At 37.0% G+C, this 18,482-nt stretch overlaps 1 protein-coding gene across 1 annotated transcript in view; it reads right to left on the bottom strand.

The window, feature by feature from the left end:
- The window catches only part of NBAS (NBAS subunit of NRZ tethering complex), a 183,678-nt gene that overhangs the window by 6,150 nt on the left and 159,046 nt on the right, over positions 1-18,482 (bottom strand). The window contains exons 49-51 of the mRNA XM_055713511.1: positions 15,577-15,716; positions 8,941-9,085; positions 2,282-2,410 (exon numbers count right to left, since the gene is read on the bottom strand). Coding sequence (XP_055569486.1) covers positions 2,282-2,410; positions 8,941-9,085; positions 15,577-15,716 — 414 coding nt within the window. The remainder of the gene's footprint in view (positions 1-2,281; positions 2,411-8,940; positions 9,086-15,576; positions 15,717-18,482) is intronic.

Below are 18,482 nucleotides of genomic sequence, written 5' to 3' on the forward strand. Positions count from 1 at the left end.
AAAAGATAATATGGTTCCTGGTCTCAAAACTCCAACATAAAGTAACCAACCTAGGGTGTACAAAACCAAAAGTTGTAGCATTTTAGAACAAAAAGGGCAGTTACGAGAGCAATACAATCAGTAACCATTCAGAAAGTGCTACTACGCAGAATTATGCTTTAAAATTAGTTAAATATAATGTACTTGGACACAAATTCCCACTGGCAAGCTTCAGAGCGAGTCACACAGCAGCTTCCACCATAACAAAAAAGTCAGTTTTGAAAGGTTAACAAGAACATGTAAGTGAGAAAGTGCATACATCCATCAGATCTCTGCTTGCTTTTCAGTGAGAACTTCTTGTTTAAAAACAGTTACAAAAAAAGCCTTGTTTTGCAGACACAATCTGAAATTGCAGGTGGTAAAAGAAAACTATCAAAAAAATTCAGAGATTATTATATTGGTGATTAATATTTATAAAATTATGTTCTGCATAAAATTTGTGGTTTATTTATATAAAGAAAAGGGAACAGGCACATCTTCATAAAAACCTGTGGTTCTTTACTGAAAATGCCAAACTGAACTAGGAAATACTCCAAGTTCATATTGGATGCCAACTATGGCATTGGAAATTTCATACAAGCAGATACGTATTATGTATGATACACCCTGCCATCTTCCATGCTACCATTTTAAATGTTCATAGAGAACAGGTTAAAAAAGCTGGTACTTCATCTATTTTGGTAACCAAGTCCTTTGGAAGGAAAAATAGCAGTGTCTGAGATGGAGCCTGTGCTTCCAGATCTGTTGCTTCTCTGGCTGGTCCTCACTGCTGTGTTCTAGAAAGGAGATAAATCCTTTCTCAAAGTATTCAATGGTTACAAAAAGATAAAGATTCTGGAATACAATGTGTGGCATAATAAGGAGACACAGCACATAAGCAGGAATAAATGAGGAGGACAGACTTAAGGGAGAATCCAGGGTAAGAGCAGGATGTAGAATTATCTTTTCTAGGCAACAGAAGATGGTGTGAAAGTAGGGAATAGGATTGCACCATTTGTTGCAACCAAGGAATCTGAAAAATTTTTATCATTCATATAACTAGAGCAGAGGGCCTGCCCTAGAAGGCTTATGCAGAAATAGGGGCATGTTTGCCACTTTTGTGCATCTTGGAAAAGAATTACAATTTCAATCTGAATTCCTACAATTCACAATTTAAAAGCTTTTGTGTTTGGGGATGCTTATTTTTAAAAGATATACACAGTTCCATTTTTGTTCCCATATGGGCAGTTTCATTTTGAAGTAGCAGATGGGAAATTTATGACAAATTGTTATTTTATATTGAAATACGCAACCAAGAGCTCCTTAAGATATGGTGCAGCTGGGAAATATTAGAGATGAGGTTTTTTTTACTTAGATATTATAATTCTGGAAATGTTCAATGCAGTTAATTTAGCCAGACAAGAAAGCCATTCCCTTTCATATAAAGGTCTCAGACAATACCTCCCTTCTCTTTTGTTGTGGTAGAATGCCAGATCATAAGCCATAGCTAACATACACTCTAAGGAAGTCAAGTTGTACACGCACAAGTTCAATTAAGAGCTTCAAGAAGTTTTAAACACAGCTCAGTTTTCAAAAGATAAGATAAAAATATAATGCTTTTGTCTAGGAGACTAGCTTTCATCTTTTTAGTTATTCCTTCTTAATTGAAGTTAATATGGGAGGGGAGTAATGTAACTTTATATAACATGAAAACTACAGTCATGTCTGTTAGTTCTTGTCCAAAGAAAACAAGATAGCCTTTAGGTGGTTTTTTTCCCCTAGAAACTTTGCTACAGTATCAAACAAAACCTGTTTAGAATTGCATGAAAGTCCCCAAACATACCATCTTGCATTTCAACTTTTCCACAACAAGAACCCATGATGTAACAGCTCTCCACGTGTATATAAACTGCCAGGTTTGCCAGAAACAAACTCATCTGCTGTACTATTATCACTTTAAAAAAACCCAAAGTGCTAAAATATTAACAGAGATAACAATCTACTTTATATAACAGAATAATTTCTGCTCTACCACACTGACTCAAAATACCGTATTAGATAAAGGAAGTACTATGAGTTTTAATCACCTCAAATATATATAAAAGATCTTAGTAGCCCTGTGTTACTACTCACCGTGGAGACAATAGCTGTGGAAACTTTTTATAATGATAAGGGTCTCAATAGTCTCTGCTTACTGTATGAAGATAAAAGAGCCAATTTATTACCTCGAACTCTGAAAGGTGGTTAATTCAACTGCTCATACCTTAGCAACAGCTGTTATCTGCTCCAGTGCCACAGCGTGAAGATCTTGATCTTTGCTTTCTACCAGCAGTTTCAGGGATGGCAGCAGAAGGGACTGGTTAAGCAGCAGTGAACATAATTCTTTTATACACTGAAAATAAAAATAAACTCATTTGGTGAGTACCTCTGGAGATACTAACACCATCATTCACACTAAAATTTATGAAAATTCTATGTCAAATGCAAAATGAGAACCAAACTTCTACAACAAATTAACTCCCTGTTGGAAATAACTCTTCAGAAACTTGAAAGGACAAATCTAAACCAAAGTGGAATGCAGGGTTGTAAGTGCAACATTTGTTATATTAAGACAAGGCAGGTACTGAATCACCATTACAACCCAGAGTTTAACTGTAAGAACAACACGGCAATCACAGCTTTCTGTGGGACTAATATATTTATGCTTACTGGAATACTGCAAAGCTCAGGAAGAAACTTAACAGACACCTGCGATATTTCTGTAACTCAATTATGCAAGGAAATAACAGTACATACCAGAGTTCAATCTTTCGAAATTTTATGCTGTTTTTATACATGATTAAAGGTTAGCAAATTCAATTTTCTTTATTCATCTGATTTGTCATGGTTTGTAATATAGCGCTAATTTAGCATCATAAATCTTCTACAAAAAGAAACTGACCAGAGAAATGTCTTTTAAAAAACAAACAAACAAAGTCCCACAACAAACCTACTGTGCATTTCCAAATCTTTAACCTGGCCTTCAGTTAAAACAAATAAACGAAACATCCTACATGTAACTTGTGGGCTGGGGTTTGTTGGTTTTGGTTTTTTTTTTTCCCTCAGCATTGCAGTGATTTATTCATTTATACGTAAAAAAGTACTTCAACTAACAAAACCCGTTATAAATCAAATTATAACTTCCATTTCCCTTTTTGCCATTTCCAAGACTTTAGGTCATTTGTCACAACTGCTTTCCAATGAGGCTCATCAGAGATGTCCCATGTTCCAGGACAAATTACATTAAATGCTTTGGATATTGTATGGTGATCACCTTGAAAATGGTTTCCAACTCTTAGAGGTGCGCTCTGGTTCACTCCAACATTTGGAGAGCAATTGTCAAAGGAGGTCATCCGCTAAATATTAAGCTGAGAGTATGCAAGTCATGTATTTTTTTTATACCTTTTGCAGTTTAATGACAAGAGTAACAATTTGATGACCAAGACGCAACCACACCTTCAGCAGCATGGTTTTAGTAGCTGTGCACCTAAAAGCCTAAAAATTATTTGAAGATGAGGAGACATTAAATGCTTTGACTGTAATGTACTGCAGAGATACCTGGCCTTGCTTGGCACAGGGAGCTCCCTCTTCACGTTGATCAGTCTTTTCTAAATTTATACCTTCAAGAAACACTGCCTAAAAGGCTATATCCTATCACACTGAGCTCTGAGTCACTGAGGCAAGGCTTGTTCTCTTACCCAAACTTGTTCCTTTAAACTTGTATTGTGTACCACTACTAATTGCTGATGTTTTTAGTGAAAGATACGATACAGGATCACGGAACAAAAAGGTTAAATTAGCATTAAGCTCTGACTGATCAGTCACATGCTTATTAAAACTTCTGATAATTTAATATTCCATTGTATTTGAGCAGTGCACTACCATTCCAGCAAACTTACTGAATGGTAGAGATTCATTCTGTGTCTCTCTTTCTTGAAAATGTGTATCCACAGCAAAAAATGCAACTTATGTTCAGAAAAATAAATTCTGAGAGTCATAAGATATATAACCTCAGAAAACAGAAATTTTACCATGCTTGCTAACTTATTCTGTCTGAAAGCCTTTCAAAACTAACTGGAGAAGCAGTAACATATGAAATAAGTCATAACTATAAAAAGGCTCTCTAAAAGAACCCCAAATCATATTTTGGGATTGTAGGAGGAAGAAAAGGAAACCACACAAATTGTAAAATGTAACTAGGTACTGCACATTTTTAAAGCAAGAAGGCAGGGAAAGAAAAGATACAGATGTTGCATCAGTTTGCTGTCTCAATGAGCTGCTTTAAAAAAAAAAAGAAAAATTAGATCTCTCAGCAAGCAAATGCAATAATACAGACATTAACATTGCTATTTTCAAAGCAACAGCATTTAACTCCCATGATATGCCTGCATTTTGTTTTCTTCTTAGATGCTTCATAATATACTCTAGTACTGGTTACATGTTCTAATGGGGTTGTTCTAACAATCTGCCTTGCTCACCACAGAGGCATAAAAGGCCTCCACATAAGGAAACACATGCTTAGCTATCCAGTTAACTTCTGTTTATCTTAGAACAATTATATTTTGAAGCCAAAGGTCATTAGCTTTCATGTAGGTACCACTCGGATGACTTGAGTGACTTTGTGCCTGATGATAACATGTCTAGCAAACATATCCAGTCTTAACTACAAAAATATTTCAGTATAGAGAATCCATAATCTCTCTTGAAGGAGAAATAACACATTCCAAAAGTTATTTTTACTTACTGTCAAAATATCATGTCTTATGCTAAAATTTCAAATGGTATAAATTAAATTCAATTGGTTCTTGTTACACCTTTCTTTGTAAAACAAGATTTTTAGTAGCTTGTGTTCTATCTAAAAATATCTGCAGAGTACAATCAATAACCTCTCAATCTCTGGTAAGATAATGCACTGCACTCCTTCAGTCTTCAAGATATTTTCATCTGTGCACTAATTTTTGCAGGTTCTCTCTTTTGCCCCTCATTTTTCTATGCCCTCTTGAAATGCAGCTATACTAACAGGGTATTTTACTTTAATGCCAGTCTCGCATGGAGAAGGGTACTTCTTATCCACTCTTCTTCACTTGATATCTCGTAAGGTAAGGCTGCACTTCCTCTGTTTTGCTTATGACACTACTTTGTGATTAATGACATACTGATATATTTTTTAAAATATTAACGAAAAGCCAAGAAAAGCAAAATGCTAAATACCTTTTTTGCTTTAATTCTTATTAAAATGTCAGGCAGACGAACAGCTAACAGTTGACGATAATAGTAACGGGTGAGAGTACAGCACTGAAAATTCAGCCTACAAAAAAAAAATCACCCCCAAACACCTAAAGAAATAATAAATCAAGTAAAGCGATATCACCCTCCAGACAGGTTATAAAAGACTTGAAAAGAGAAATACAGTCTGTCTTTCAAGCAGGCACACAAGGGGAAAAGATATTGTAGACCTATCAGATACTCCCCGTTCATGAAAGCCATCAAAACATAAAATGAAAAACTAACCAAAAAAAGTGTATGGAAGTATGTTCCCACAGGGCCCTGCAACAGGTTCTACAGTTAGGAATAAGGCCATCACTATGGCACATTTTGACTTTAGCAAGACTTTGAAAACGTCACATGAAACACTCACTGTGCTCTGCACCAGGGAAATAAGGCACCAGGGAAATAAGGTGTAGGATAATGTGGTCCAGCATGCAAAATCTTGGAGTGGCCTCAATCTCTTTTTCCACAGGAAGGGAGTGGACAGCTTGCCAAGCACTGAATACTGAACAGTACAACTAACTCCTCGTATCTCTGCCAGAAATGACTGCACTGCTGCTCTGGACAGAAATTGGAAATCCAGCCCTAGGCAGCAAGCCACCACCCACAGCACTTCTCAGAGCAACACAAGTGGCTTTCTTTTCTGCAATAAGCACTCAAAAGCCTTTGAGTGTCTGCCTGCCTGCAGTGAGAGGCTGTGCTAAGAGAGGCCATGATCTTACCTGCGAGAGGGACAGGAAAGTCCTAATTCAAAATCTGGCATAGCACGATTTAGCTGAAACCTTTCTAAGATAACTTTTCTGTCTAGGTAGGTGGCTACCAATGGTTCACTGTGACACCAGTGAGGCATATTAAGTGGATTTCATAGAAATCTGTTTTGGGTCCAGTATTCAGTATTTTCATGGATGGCTTGAAGGGCTGGATAATGAGTAGTACAAACAGCATTGTGTCTGGAGAGGCTCAAAGCAGACTGAAGGGCAGCATTTAAATTCAAAATTATCTGAACAAAATGAACAGGGACAACTGTGAACAAAGAAAAACATATAATGTAAACTCACAGATAAAAACAGGAACTAGATACATAAATAGAAACAAGGAGACCAATTGGCTGCTACGTTATTCTCAGAGATAAGCATCTTATGGCTACTAGGACCACAGGGTGACTACAGATAAGAGACTAGATGCATTCTCCCATTGAGGTGTTTATGTTAACTGGCATATGATGCATAGTTTGATAGAAAAACATGAGATATTCAGGAGTCACACTTTAACAGTTGCTGGGGGGAGAAGGATTTGCCCCTTTCTAAAGAGATTAATCAGACAGTCCAAACACATGTGCCTTCCAAGCAAATAAAACAATGCTTATTTCAATTAAGAGGAATGGAAAAAACTATCCACTGAATAGTGTAAATAAAATAAAAACAAACCAAAAACCCCACACGCAGACAAAAAACAAACCACACACACAGATACAAAGATTAAAGCTACGCAGCTCTCCAAAAGACATTAAAAAAAAGAACTTGGCTATAAAAAAATTAGGAAGACCAGCAGGAAGTAGAATAAAGGAAGAGGGAAACCTTTTTGGTTACATCCAAAGAAACAGTTTTCCTTACTTCTAGACCATCATGACTTGAAGTTAAATGTTTTTTCCATCACAACCTTTGGACTTCAGAATGGCATATGTTATTCATGGTGATAAATTGATATCTCTGTTTTTAGAATACCATCATTCTACGTCTTTCTTAATCAGTGTATTTATTGAAATGTGAAGTAATCTAAACAGGTTAATTGTCAGTAATCAGATTTTCATCTTATTCAGCCACGTGGTTTCAGCTCTCCAATTTGTGCACTTAAGTAATGCAGCCGTGCATACAAATAAGTTACTTAAATTTATCCATGTCATTCCCCCTCTTCCCAAGTAGAGATTGAAAGCAATCAACCTTGTTTGTAGATAACTGTACAATTACACACTTTAGAGCAACTCCTCCTGTTGCTGTATAGCAATCTGTTCATAGAAAAGGTATATTTTACATTGGTGAAGGTAGTTTATGCTTGAGGACCAGAACACCCTCATACTGTACCTGTATATTCACACCTACATGGAAGGCTCTTCCAACACCCTGTACCATTAAAAAAGGAAGGCACCTCCAAACAAAGCTGCCAACCAATACCAAAACTGTCTGCAAACAGGGACTTATGGAGTTCAAGAAAAAGTTTACTCAATGAAGTGAGCAAATCATGACCTATTCTTGAGCAGAACTCTTGGTGAACTGACTTGCTGTATGACAGTGACTCTCAGTGGGATCTGTCTTCCTGGATCATTGAGCTGAGGTAGAAAATCCTACTTTCACAAAGTTTGACTGCTCCTGGGCACAAGTAAGACCATGAGTTTACAAGCTATGATGCACCATTCAATACCTTATAAAGAAAAGCTACATATAATTACACCATTTCCAGGGATAGAGACCTGCCTTCCACCAAAAACTTTTGGTGGAATGAACTGATTAATTTATGTATTTACCATTTCAGCTTACTGACACTTTCCAGAATCACATTTTACATAGATTTTGAACTTGACTCAAATCAGTCTGTTGGACTACTTAAAAAACCCACATCCCCACCTGTCTGTATTTTAAACAGAATGTGTTGTTTCTATTCTGCTTCTAGTCTTAACATCAGCTGTTTTCCCAGCAGAGTGTGATTGCGTTAAGATAAAGGATTAATCAGCCTTCTAAAAATATGCACGACTACTCTGAAGTTGTGCAAAGTTTATTAAGCATTTCTCCAATCTGTCTTCATTAATATACAATGTTTATGTACAAAATGCTTCAATAATTTTATACTTAAAAGATGCTTGTCTTGAAGTATGCATACATAGTTAAGGAAGATAGAACACCATGATTATTACAAAGCAATTACTTGTTGTTATTATTATGTTTTTTCAATTTCCAACACATTTTGCAAGGATTCCTCACTAAACCTTTACGCATTTATTAGTAGAGAAAATTACCGATAATTTAATTAACAGCTTTTGCCACACTGACTTCAATAACAATACACTACTAAAGACTTTCTACAAGTATGTCAAAGAATAATTTATACTGGAACAGACCTCTAAAGGACAGCCAATCCAACCAGCCTTCAATCAAAGCAAGTCCAACAAGATCCAACTGCCTGTGACATAATCCAGTCAAGTTCTGAATACATGCAAGGATGGAAACTCCAGGTCTCTTCTAGGCATCCACCTGCTCTAACGTTTCAAAATTTTAATGATGACAAACATTTTCCTTATATGTAATGTGAGTTTCTGGTGATGTAACTTATCTCTATTGCCTCTTGTCCTAGCACTGAACATCTCTGAGAAGAGGCTAGCTCCATCTCCTCTGCATGTTTCCTCATCTGCATATTTAAAGACAGCAATATGATCTCCCTCAGCCATCTCTTCTTAAAACAGAATGAACCCAGCATTCTCAGCCTCTTTGCATCTTTTGCGCTCCAGCCCCGTAATCATCTTGCTAGCTCTCTACCAAACTTGATCCAGTATGGCAACATCCTTCTTGTAGCTGGGACCCCAAAACAGGACTCGTATCCATGACACCCAGAGTTAAAACTTACCTTGACAGGGAGCATGTGCTTTGTTTCATACAAAGAACGGCAGATTTTCAAAATTTCGTTTCCTGTGTTCTCCTTTTCCTCAGGTGGGCATCTCTGTAGCATAACAGTCCCCAGCTTCACCCAGGGATTATCATTTGTGCACAATCTGCCCAGAAAAAACAGAGGTGTAAATAGAATATAAATATACATACACTCCTCCACCGTTTTCTGTAGGTTTTTTTTCTTTTTTTAGCATGTGTGAGTTAGAGAGAGGAAAAAGTTTTGAGACAAGTTACCATCATGATGCCATCGTTCTTTCAATGCAGCAAAGAAGCTTTAAGTGTTTTTGAGTTATGACATGCTGTTACAATCCCTGAGGAATCACACACCAGATAAATATTGATCAGACTGGAATAACATAGGAACAGCTCCTCCTGGCTTCACACCAGCTGATTTCCCAAGCAGAATGGTATCAAGGGAGGGGTGACAGGAATCCAGAATTCCTAATTTTGTTTGCTTTGATCACATTCCAACAGCATCTGTTTCTCAAGTATCTGTCTCTTGCTTCTCAGTGGAGAAAATATTTCCGAGATTCAAATTCTAATTTTCAGGTTCGACAAGTACAAACAAAAATAAACTTTTTATATAGCCCATCCAAACAGGGTAGGAGAGTGGAAGTACATGCGTCTGTTGTTCTTGTCCGCTACTAGGTATGGACACAGATACATTTATTTCACATATTTAAAACGTTCTTTTCATTCCACACAGAACTTTATGCCATGTCACTGTTACACAGTCAGACTTAAACAGACAGCAGACAGTAGATACAAGTACATTTTATCACGCATGATGGCAAAGGCAATGTTTCTTGGCCTACAGCCCCTGTTTGCTAGATCATGGAGCTGCTTGCCTACTTTTGATAGGGATAGGTGTACTTGGTAGGACTGGATGCACTGACAGAACTGGGTAGCAGACCAGGGCTTTTAAATGACAACGTGAAATTTAACACTGGAATACATCCACACTGCCATTTTCCTAATGTGAATTAAGGTAATGCATTTGAATTGCTTTCTACAATGAGCTAAAATCATGCACAATCCCATCTTAGACTGTGATTATATTAAGCCACAGTAACACAAACACTATGTTCATCTGTGCATAAACTTAAGGCGGCACAAAAGGTAGTTTAAAAATCACTCCACCAATCTCTTTGGCCATTAATCAGCATCCCAAAGATATGGAAAACTTTTCATTTTAGCTTGAAGGAAAAAGAAAAAAAAATAATCACAGCAAGACCAAATCTGGCAGGTTGGTCTTACAATTTAGAGTAAATTACGATACTCAGCTAGCACATACAGGAAGGAGCAGTAAAATGCTGTCAAAGCACTGCTTTTCAAAGATATTATTTAGCAGCAATCATTGAAAGTAACACATCAATATCACTGTAAATTGAGTCCATAAATAGAGTCTGTTGGATTGACATATACTAAGGAATAGGTCTGACAGCTCTGGAGAGGACAACCACCAGTATCTACTATTTCATGTATAAAAGCTATCTCCTCCTCATCTTCCACTTCAAAATGTACGTAAAGGAATAAAACCAGCTCCACATGAAGCTGATGTTATATCCTATTGTGAAAACCATACAGAGATGCTAGGAGTGGGTAACTTTGAATGCAAATTAAATATAAGTCATTGTCTGTATTCATTCTGACAACTTAATTGAGCCTTTCCATCAGTCACAGTCACTGAGCACAGAGCTGCCACAAATCAGGCTGGGAACAGCAGAGCTCTTCCTCTCCTTTCCCTCCAACCTGATGGGTCAAACCCAAAGATGCCAGCTTATTCAACAAGCAGAACATGATACACTTAATCTGTGAACCCCTAGAAACTTCAGAAGAAAAAAATGCCTGCAACTCCTTCGTTGGCACTGGCTAAATTGATAGTTCCTGCTATGTGATCCATCTCTTGCTTAAAGGCATAAACAGTCATAATGAATTTCCATTTTTATAGCTGCTGCCTCCAGAGTACATTAAGAAAACCTGTAAGAATTTCCCATTAGAAAAAGAAAAGAAAACAACAACAAAATCACACTACTAAACACAGAAGTCAGAAATAACCAGAAAGATGGAAGGCAATCAAGGCTTGCCACATGCAGGTTTATTTCAGTAAAGGATCAGATATATACATTACATCAATAAAGCTTTTCTCCACACAATTCCTTACAACTATTTCAAATACTTGTGTGATCTATTAACAAATACCCATTATCTTCTGTATCTAAATAAAAACAATATTCAGTTACCAAAGATTTGACACCTACAGGTAAAATTTAGTTTTCTTCTCTCCTGAATTTTACCTTAGTTCAACTATGGTTAAAAAAAAAAGGCTTTTTTTCAACATGAAAAAAAGTAATTATTTAAAAAACTCAGCATGAACACATTATTTTTTTTTGCCCAGAACCAAAACAGGGGAATTTTTAATTAAGTTTAAAAAAGAAAAGTGAACTAAGCTATTGAGTCCCTAAAAGCAGGTCTTTTTTAATTCCAAAAAAAGCTAGCCTTTTTTAATTCCAAAACACCTTATCAATACTTAATTAAAATTAATATTAAAAAATGCCTTTTGAATGTAGGTAGGCAGCAAGTTCCAAAGAACTGCAGAGCTTCAGGCAGTGTCAATAATTTTTTAAAAAAATATCTTCATGAAATGCTTAAAATGACATCTGACTATGAGACACCTAGGCAGAAAAGCATCGATGCATAACAAGAGTGTGAAAATAAAATTTTAAAAGTAAATTGGTTTGAGTGCTGACTGAAACATCCAAGCTACCTCTTTGTTTCCTCACAGTCATCACGGCATATTATGCTATGAAGAGAAACAAATTTGCAGGTGAATAATGAGTTTTATTATAGCTGGAGTGTTTTAAAACACATGAACTCAAAAAACCTCCGAAACATTAAAAAGCACAGAGGTCATAAGAGTTCTTTAAGAAATAAAAATCTACTAAAAAAGAAAAAATCCCAAACTCAAGTTCTTTTACTCCTTCTTCCTTTTGAGCCTTCACAGAATGTAAATTGTAAATTTTCTAGCTTTACATTCCAGTATATGTATTAGATATTTACAGTTAGGTTGAAACCCAAAATTCTAAGTATTCAGATGACTCAGACTTAAAGTCCCCAGTTCTTGCACATATCATGCCATTGTTGCTAACTGACTGAAGCAGAGAAGGAAAAAGTAAGTAAAGATTAAACAAAAATCTTAATACGTATGACTAAACAACTGGCTTATCTGCTCATAGTTTTCCCCTTTGCTCAAGGATTTCTTAATATGACATCTTTTAAAATGAGACTGTGGAAAAGTACTTCCTGCTCCTCACTCCAAGCCAGCCAGCAAGGTAGGTTTTTCAGGAACACAACTTCAGGAACATAGCTGTAAAAAACCCTAGGCTGGTAAGCATAATTGAATGCTGTTAACATGGAAATACACAACAGAAGCAGAAGAAGGAAGAATGACCAATGCAAGAAGAGAAGAGCCCAGAGCAGACCTTATACCCTAAAGGAGTTATGATACAGGTAATGTAAATATTTTGCACAAATTTTCAGACTGCACAGATCTTGGAACTAAGAGGTATCCCACCCCTGAAATTTAATCCGTTGTTAGTTGTGAAAACAAATCACATTTAATCATTAATTTGTTTTCTCTTCTTCAATTGAGGAAGTCAGCATGAAGGAACAGAACACCAAGTGGGAGATAAAATTAAATATTTTTTAATTTCCTCTGTAGCAGTAGACAAGAACTACCTATATATAAGAAGTGTTCTCCTTTCACAAAATCTTTAGTCTTTCTGTTTGACATAAGGAAAAAGAATTTTGCTAATTGCAGTAATATTTCACTTGACAATCTGTTCCATAAGTTTAACGCTTCATTATTTTTTTAACCTCAAACACTACCTTAAAGTTTGACAGTTCCCACACACTGTGAGGCATCCAATTTTTCATTACAATTAAAACAAAACTAGAAAGAAAAGTTGGAATATGAATTTCTGACAGATCAAACAGCAGTCCTCATACTACTTAATGTACAGAAAAAAAATCTTTAGCTCTTAAAAGCATCACAAAGAATTTAAGATTTATGCTCATCCAGAAACTACAAACAAACTACAGGCTTGAAGGTGAAAAACCCTTACAGATCACCTTCTATATGGAGCAGTTCTCTACACTACACAAAAGAGTTACTTAAGACTTAATTTTCCTGACATATCAATGCACATAACTTTGGGGAGCGTAGTCCTCAGGTAAAAAGAGTCTATAATTCAATTACTTTGGAGTATTGATATAAGCATAATTTAATGTCTCTAACATAATGATCATCAGATATAACATGGCACATTGTACTAGATAGCAAAAAAATTATTATTGCTCTCCTTGAAAGATATGTGACTTTTACCTCATAAGATTAAATGAATGCTTTTATCTTAGAAGTGATTATGTTATAGAATATAACAACTAACATTTTTTTACTTCTAAACTTGTTCAAAGTCACAGAAAAAAACCCAAAGAACTGGTAAATAATAATGTAGTTAAGATGTTCCAAATTAACATCTCCAACAAATACCCATTCTAATGGGTACAATGCTGAAGTTCTAAGTAATTATTTTAATTTAAAATTCTTGAGATGGTCTTTATTCTTTACTTCTGAATACTCCACTTACAGACAGAAAGAACAGATAGTGGATCCAGAAAAGAGAAGCACCACTGCTTGGTACCGTTACCCTCACAGACCTCTTGCAGACTGACTGGCACAGCTATCCGAACACTAATTTCCAAATGTTTTTCTGCATTCTCCAAATGTAACTTGGAATGGAAAAAACAGTCAGAAATTTCTATTCCTTTTTATGGATTTTGTACATACTGACAAAAATAAGAGCAAAATAAATACTTTAAACTAAAACAGATTTAGTAGTAAAACTATCCTGTGCAACAGTTCAGGCAAAAAAATCGTTTTCTGTCTCTTCCATGAAACATACTACATACGTATACATAGTTTTTACAAGAAACTGTTCCGATTCAATTCTGCTTTAACGAAACCATTTATTCTTCCTAGTGTGACCCTTTCCAAAGCTCATATTCCTCTTCATCATACTTGAATTAATTGACTGAAAACTAGATGATATTATCAAGAAAGAAGACTCCACAGAAATCATTTAGATTGGAAAAGACCTTTAGGATAATGACCCCAAGTGTTAACCCAAATGCCATGTCCATCTTAACCCAAATGCCATGTCCATCTTAAGTGCCACATCTACACATCTTTTGAATACCTCCAGGACAGTGACTCAACCACTTCCCTGGGCAGCCTGTTGCAATGCTTGACCACTCTTTCTGGGAAGAAATGTTTCCTAATGTCCAATCTGAACCTCCCCTGGCGCAACTTGAGGCCATCTCCTCTTGTCCTGCCACTTGCTCCTTGGGACATGAGTCTGACACCCACCTCACTGCAACCTCCTTTCAGGTAGTTGTAGAAAGCAGTAAGGTCCTCCCCAAGCCTCCTTTTCTCCAGGCTAAAAACCCCAGTTCCCTGAGTTGCTCCTCATGAGACTTGTGCTCCAGACCCTTCACCAGCTTCATTGCCCGTCTCTGGACTTGCTCCAGAGCACCTCTACGTCCCTCTTGCAGTGAGAAGCCCAAAGCTGAACACAGTGTGCGAGGTGCAGCCTCACCAGTGCCAAGTACAGGGGGACAGTCACTTGCCTAGTCCTGCTGGCCACACTGTTTCTGACATGAGCCAGGATGCTGTTGGCCTTCTGGGCCACCTGAGCACACTGACAGCTCATGTTGAGCTGGCCGTCAACCAGCACCCCCAGGTACTTTTCCTCCAGGCAGCTTTCCAGCCACTCTTCCCCAGCCTGTAGCACTGCATGGGGTTGTTGTGACCTAAGTGCCAGACCTGGCACTGAGCCCGGTTGAATCTCATACCATTGGCCTCAGCCCATCAGTCCAGCCTGTCCAGATCCCTCTGCAGAGCCTTCCTACTCTCAAGCAGATCAACACTTCCACCCAGCTTGGTGTCATCTGCAAACATACTGAGGGTGCACTCAATCCCCTTCTCCACATCACTGATAAAGATATTAAACAGAACTGGCCCCAATACTGAGCCCTGGGGAACACCACTTGTGACTGGCTGCCAACTGTATTTAACTCCATTCTCCACCACTCTTTGGGCTCAACCACCCAGACAATTTTTCACCTAGTGCAGAGTACACCCATCCAGGCCATGACCAGCCAAGTTTCTCCAGGAAAATGCAGTGGGAAATGGTGTCAAAGACTTTACTAAGGTCCAGGTAGACAACATCCACAGCCTTTCCCTCATCCACTGAGTGCGTCAGCTTGTCATAGAAGGAGATCAGGTTTGTCAAGCAGGACCTGCCATTCCTAACCCCATGCTGACTGGGCCTGATCCCTCACTTGTTCTGTATGTGCCACGTGGTGGCACTCAAGATTGTCTGCTTCATAACATTAGCTAGCACTGAGGGCAGGCTGACAGGTCTGTAGTTCCCCAGATCCTCCTTCTAAGCCCTTCTTGTAAATAGGCATCACATTTACTAACCTCAACTCAAAACCTTCAAACTCTTATTATATGTTTTGAAGAAATGCTCACCCATTGCTCATATCCATCGGCGGCCAAGCTTGAAGCAGTAAAACCAAGTGCTGAAACTCGGATGGACTGTGACTAGACTCCAGAAGTTCCAGGAAGAGATCATACCTCTTTTCTTCATTTTCAATATCTTTTATCTCTACCTGGAAAAAAAAACGCAAAACAACAAAACACTCAAATGATTTTTTTGTTGTTGTTGGTTTTTTTAAGATATCAATTATTTAAAAGCAATTAGCAAACTATCTGTAAGGACATCACTGTTTTAAAACAATGTAGGAACACAGTGAACGTAATTTCCCCAGAAACAGTTTCTTGCCTTGCTTTTTCAATTACATACAAATAAAGCAGAAGAGTACACAAATGATGGGGAATGACTTAGGTGTACGTTCCTAAAACAATATACCCCACACAAGTACATTCATTGATTAGTTCTGAGGATCTTATGTCTGTGATTCTTCAAACAACCAAAAATTCCTTAAGTTTCCTCTTCTAAACATACAGACATATACACACACATATTTTTAAAGAATGAGTATGTCTAGTGCTTCCCTTTCTCACCTGAGAAAATTCAAGTTTTATCTGAATTTACAGCACCTAATCTTTTCTCCCATAGGGAAGAGCCCTGAAAGAGGATTCTAAATTAATTTACTCAGCAAAGAACACTTGCTGACAAGCACTGTAATATTTCTCTGTATAGGTGTTTGAACCTAAGAAAAACAAAAACCCATACCCCATCAGCCAGCCACCAGACAACTTATCTCAGAAAAAGTGTCCATCTAAGTTTAAAAGCTGCAGCTTCTGCCAGAACTTGAAATCAATTCAGTTGATGACAGGTTCTTTTACAGGTAATTATTGCTTGCAGTCTGCATGGTAAAAAAGTGCAAGGTAAAAGGTCTGACTGTTGAAGGAAGGTTGCTATAAATGAGAACCAACTTGCTACTAAATGAGAAGCAGCTTCTGCTTAACAGTTTGGCTATCACACTAGGAGGGCTTTCACAAATGGAATAGGTAATCACTGTTTATTTGACATACAAAAGTGCTTGGGAGTTTAAAAATAATCTGTTACAATAACAAGGTAGCTTACTCTGTGTTATTAACACATTCTAACGCTGAAATGTTCTTTCAAAGTTTAAAAAGTTCCAGAATATCATACACTTCAGTTTCATCTTATAATTCTGCTGAAGATACACAGCATTAACTGTTAACTTTTCTGTTTCAGTCCAAGAAGTTCTAAGACATCAAACATGGACAAAGTTTTCCTTACTTCTGCGGCTACTCTGAAAGATTACAGATCACATTCCCATCTTTTGAAAGTAACTCTGATACATCAAGGCCAAATTTTTGAAAAGAGGTTGGAAAACAAAGATTACTGATGCATTTATTGAGTTGCCTACATAATTTGTGACTTCAAAATATTTAGCGTTGAAAAACTGTTTGCTTCTGTCTCCAGAGTACATCTGAAAGGACTGTATACTAAAACATTTTAGAGAGTGAAGAAATGTTTCTGAGATCTGTCCATTTAAAATACTTTCCTGTTCTGCAAATGTCACACAGCACATACCTGTTACCCACTTGCAATAACCCTACATTCCATCTATACTTGTTAATACAAAACATTGCAATCCTCAATATTTAAATCACAAGGCTGAACAGAGAAGGGAGAACAAGAAAGGGTAAAAGGGACATAAGATATGTTAACCTCTAAGGATCAAAAACATTTTGCAATTTAGTAAATGATGTACTATATAGATGAGAGAAGCCCTCTGATTACTTCATCTGTCCCCAAACTCCTTTTTCAGGCAACTAGCTCTTTAAATATTTAAACCAAGTAACTAGCATTCTGGATAGTCCATTGAGTATATTTTAGTATATCTGCATAAACAGCACGTTACTTCAAAACACAGACTAAAGCAGATCTAATGATAATCATAAAAATGGCAAGAAATGGCGCAGACAATATTAATAGATGAGAAAAGCTGTCACAGAAATTAAGCTATTAGTAGCAGAAGGTAGATGAGAGTAGAGGTAGATCAGACATCCTATTCAACATAACTGAATTCCAGTAATTCTGCCTAATAATGCATCTATACAGACTTGGGTTCACTTTTTTTTTTTAATGAGGTTAATTAATCTAACATTATAATCTTGCATTTTGGACAGCTGGATCCTTGCAACATGATTGCTCATAACAAAACACATTAATATGTTTGAAGTAAATTGGAAGAATTAACCTTTTATTCTCAAACATGGGGTGCATTTCTGCAATATTTCTTTCTATAATGGCCTTTTTTCAAGTCACCTACATTTCCCACTAAAAGTAATAAAGTGAACTTTCTACAATATTAATTACTTAGAGTTTTTAAAGTAAACTATTGAAAACTCAGGGGGTTTTATGTTTTTTTAAATAGACTTCACTTCCACCTACTGTGAAATAGTTGAGATTATAAAGCTGCAACATAGTGTGTAAGTATGCATGCTTTTAAGAGCGCATGCGGTGATCTAAAATTGCAGCTCTAAAGATAGAGGAAACGGAAGTTTAATGACTTCATAGAATCACAAAATCCTTTAGGGTGGAAAAGACCTTTAAGATCAGTGGGTCCAGCTGTAGGCCTAGTACTGCCAATTCCACCACTAAACCATGTCCTTAAGTGCCACATCTACGTCTTTTAAATACCTCCAGGGGTGGGTAACTCAACCACTTCCCTGGGCAGCCTGTTCATGTGCTTGACAACCCTTTCCAGGAAGAAATGTGTCCCAATATCCAATCTAAACCTCCCATGGAAAAACTTCAAGCTGTTTCCTCTTGTCTTATCACTTATTACCTCAGAGTAATAAGCTACAACAAAACAATACACATAGGAATAAGTTTCTTAAAATTTATATTTACTACACTTATATATGTGTGTGTG

The sequence above is a fragment of the Falco cherrug genome, chromosome 6 (genome assembly GCF_023634085.1).
Source record: "Falco cherrug isolate bFalChe1 chromosome 6, bFalChe1.pri, whole genome shotgun sequence".
In the NCBI taxonomy this organism is placed as follows: domain Eukaryota; kingdom Metazoa; phylum Chordata; class Aves; order Falconiformes; family Falconidae; genus Falco; species Falco cherrug.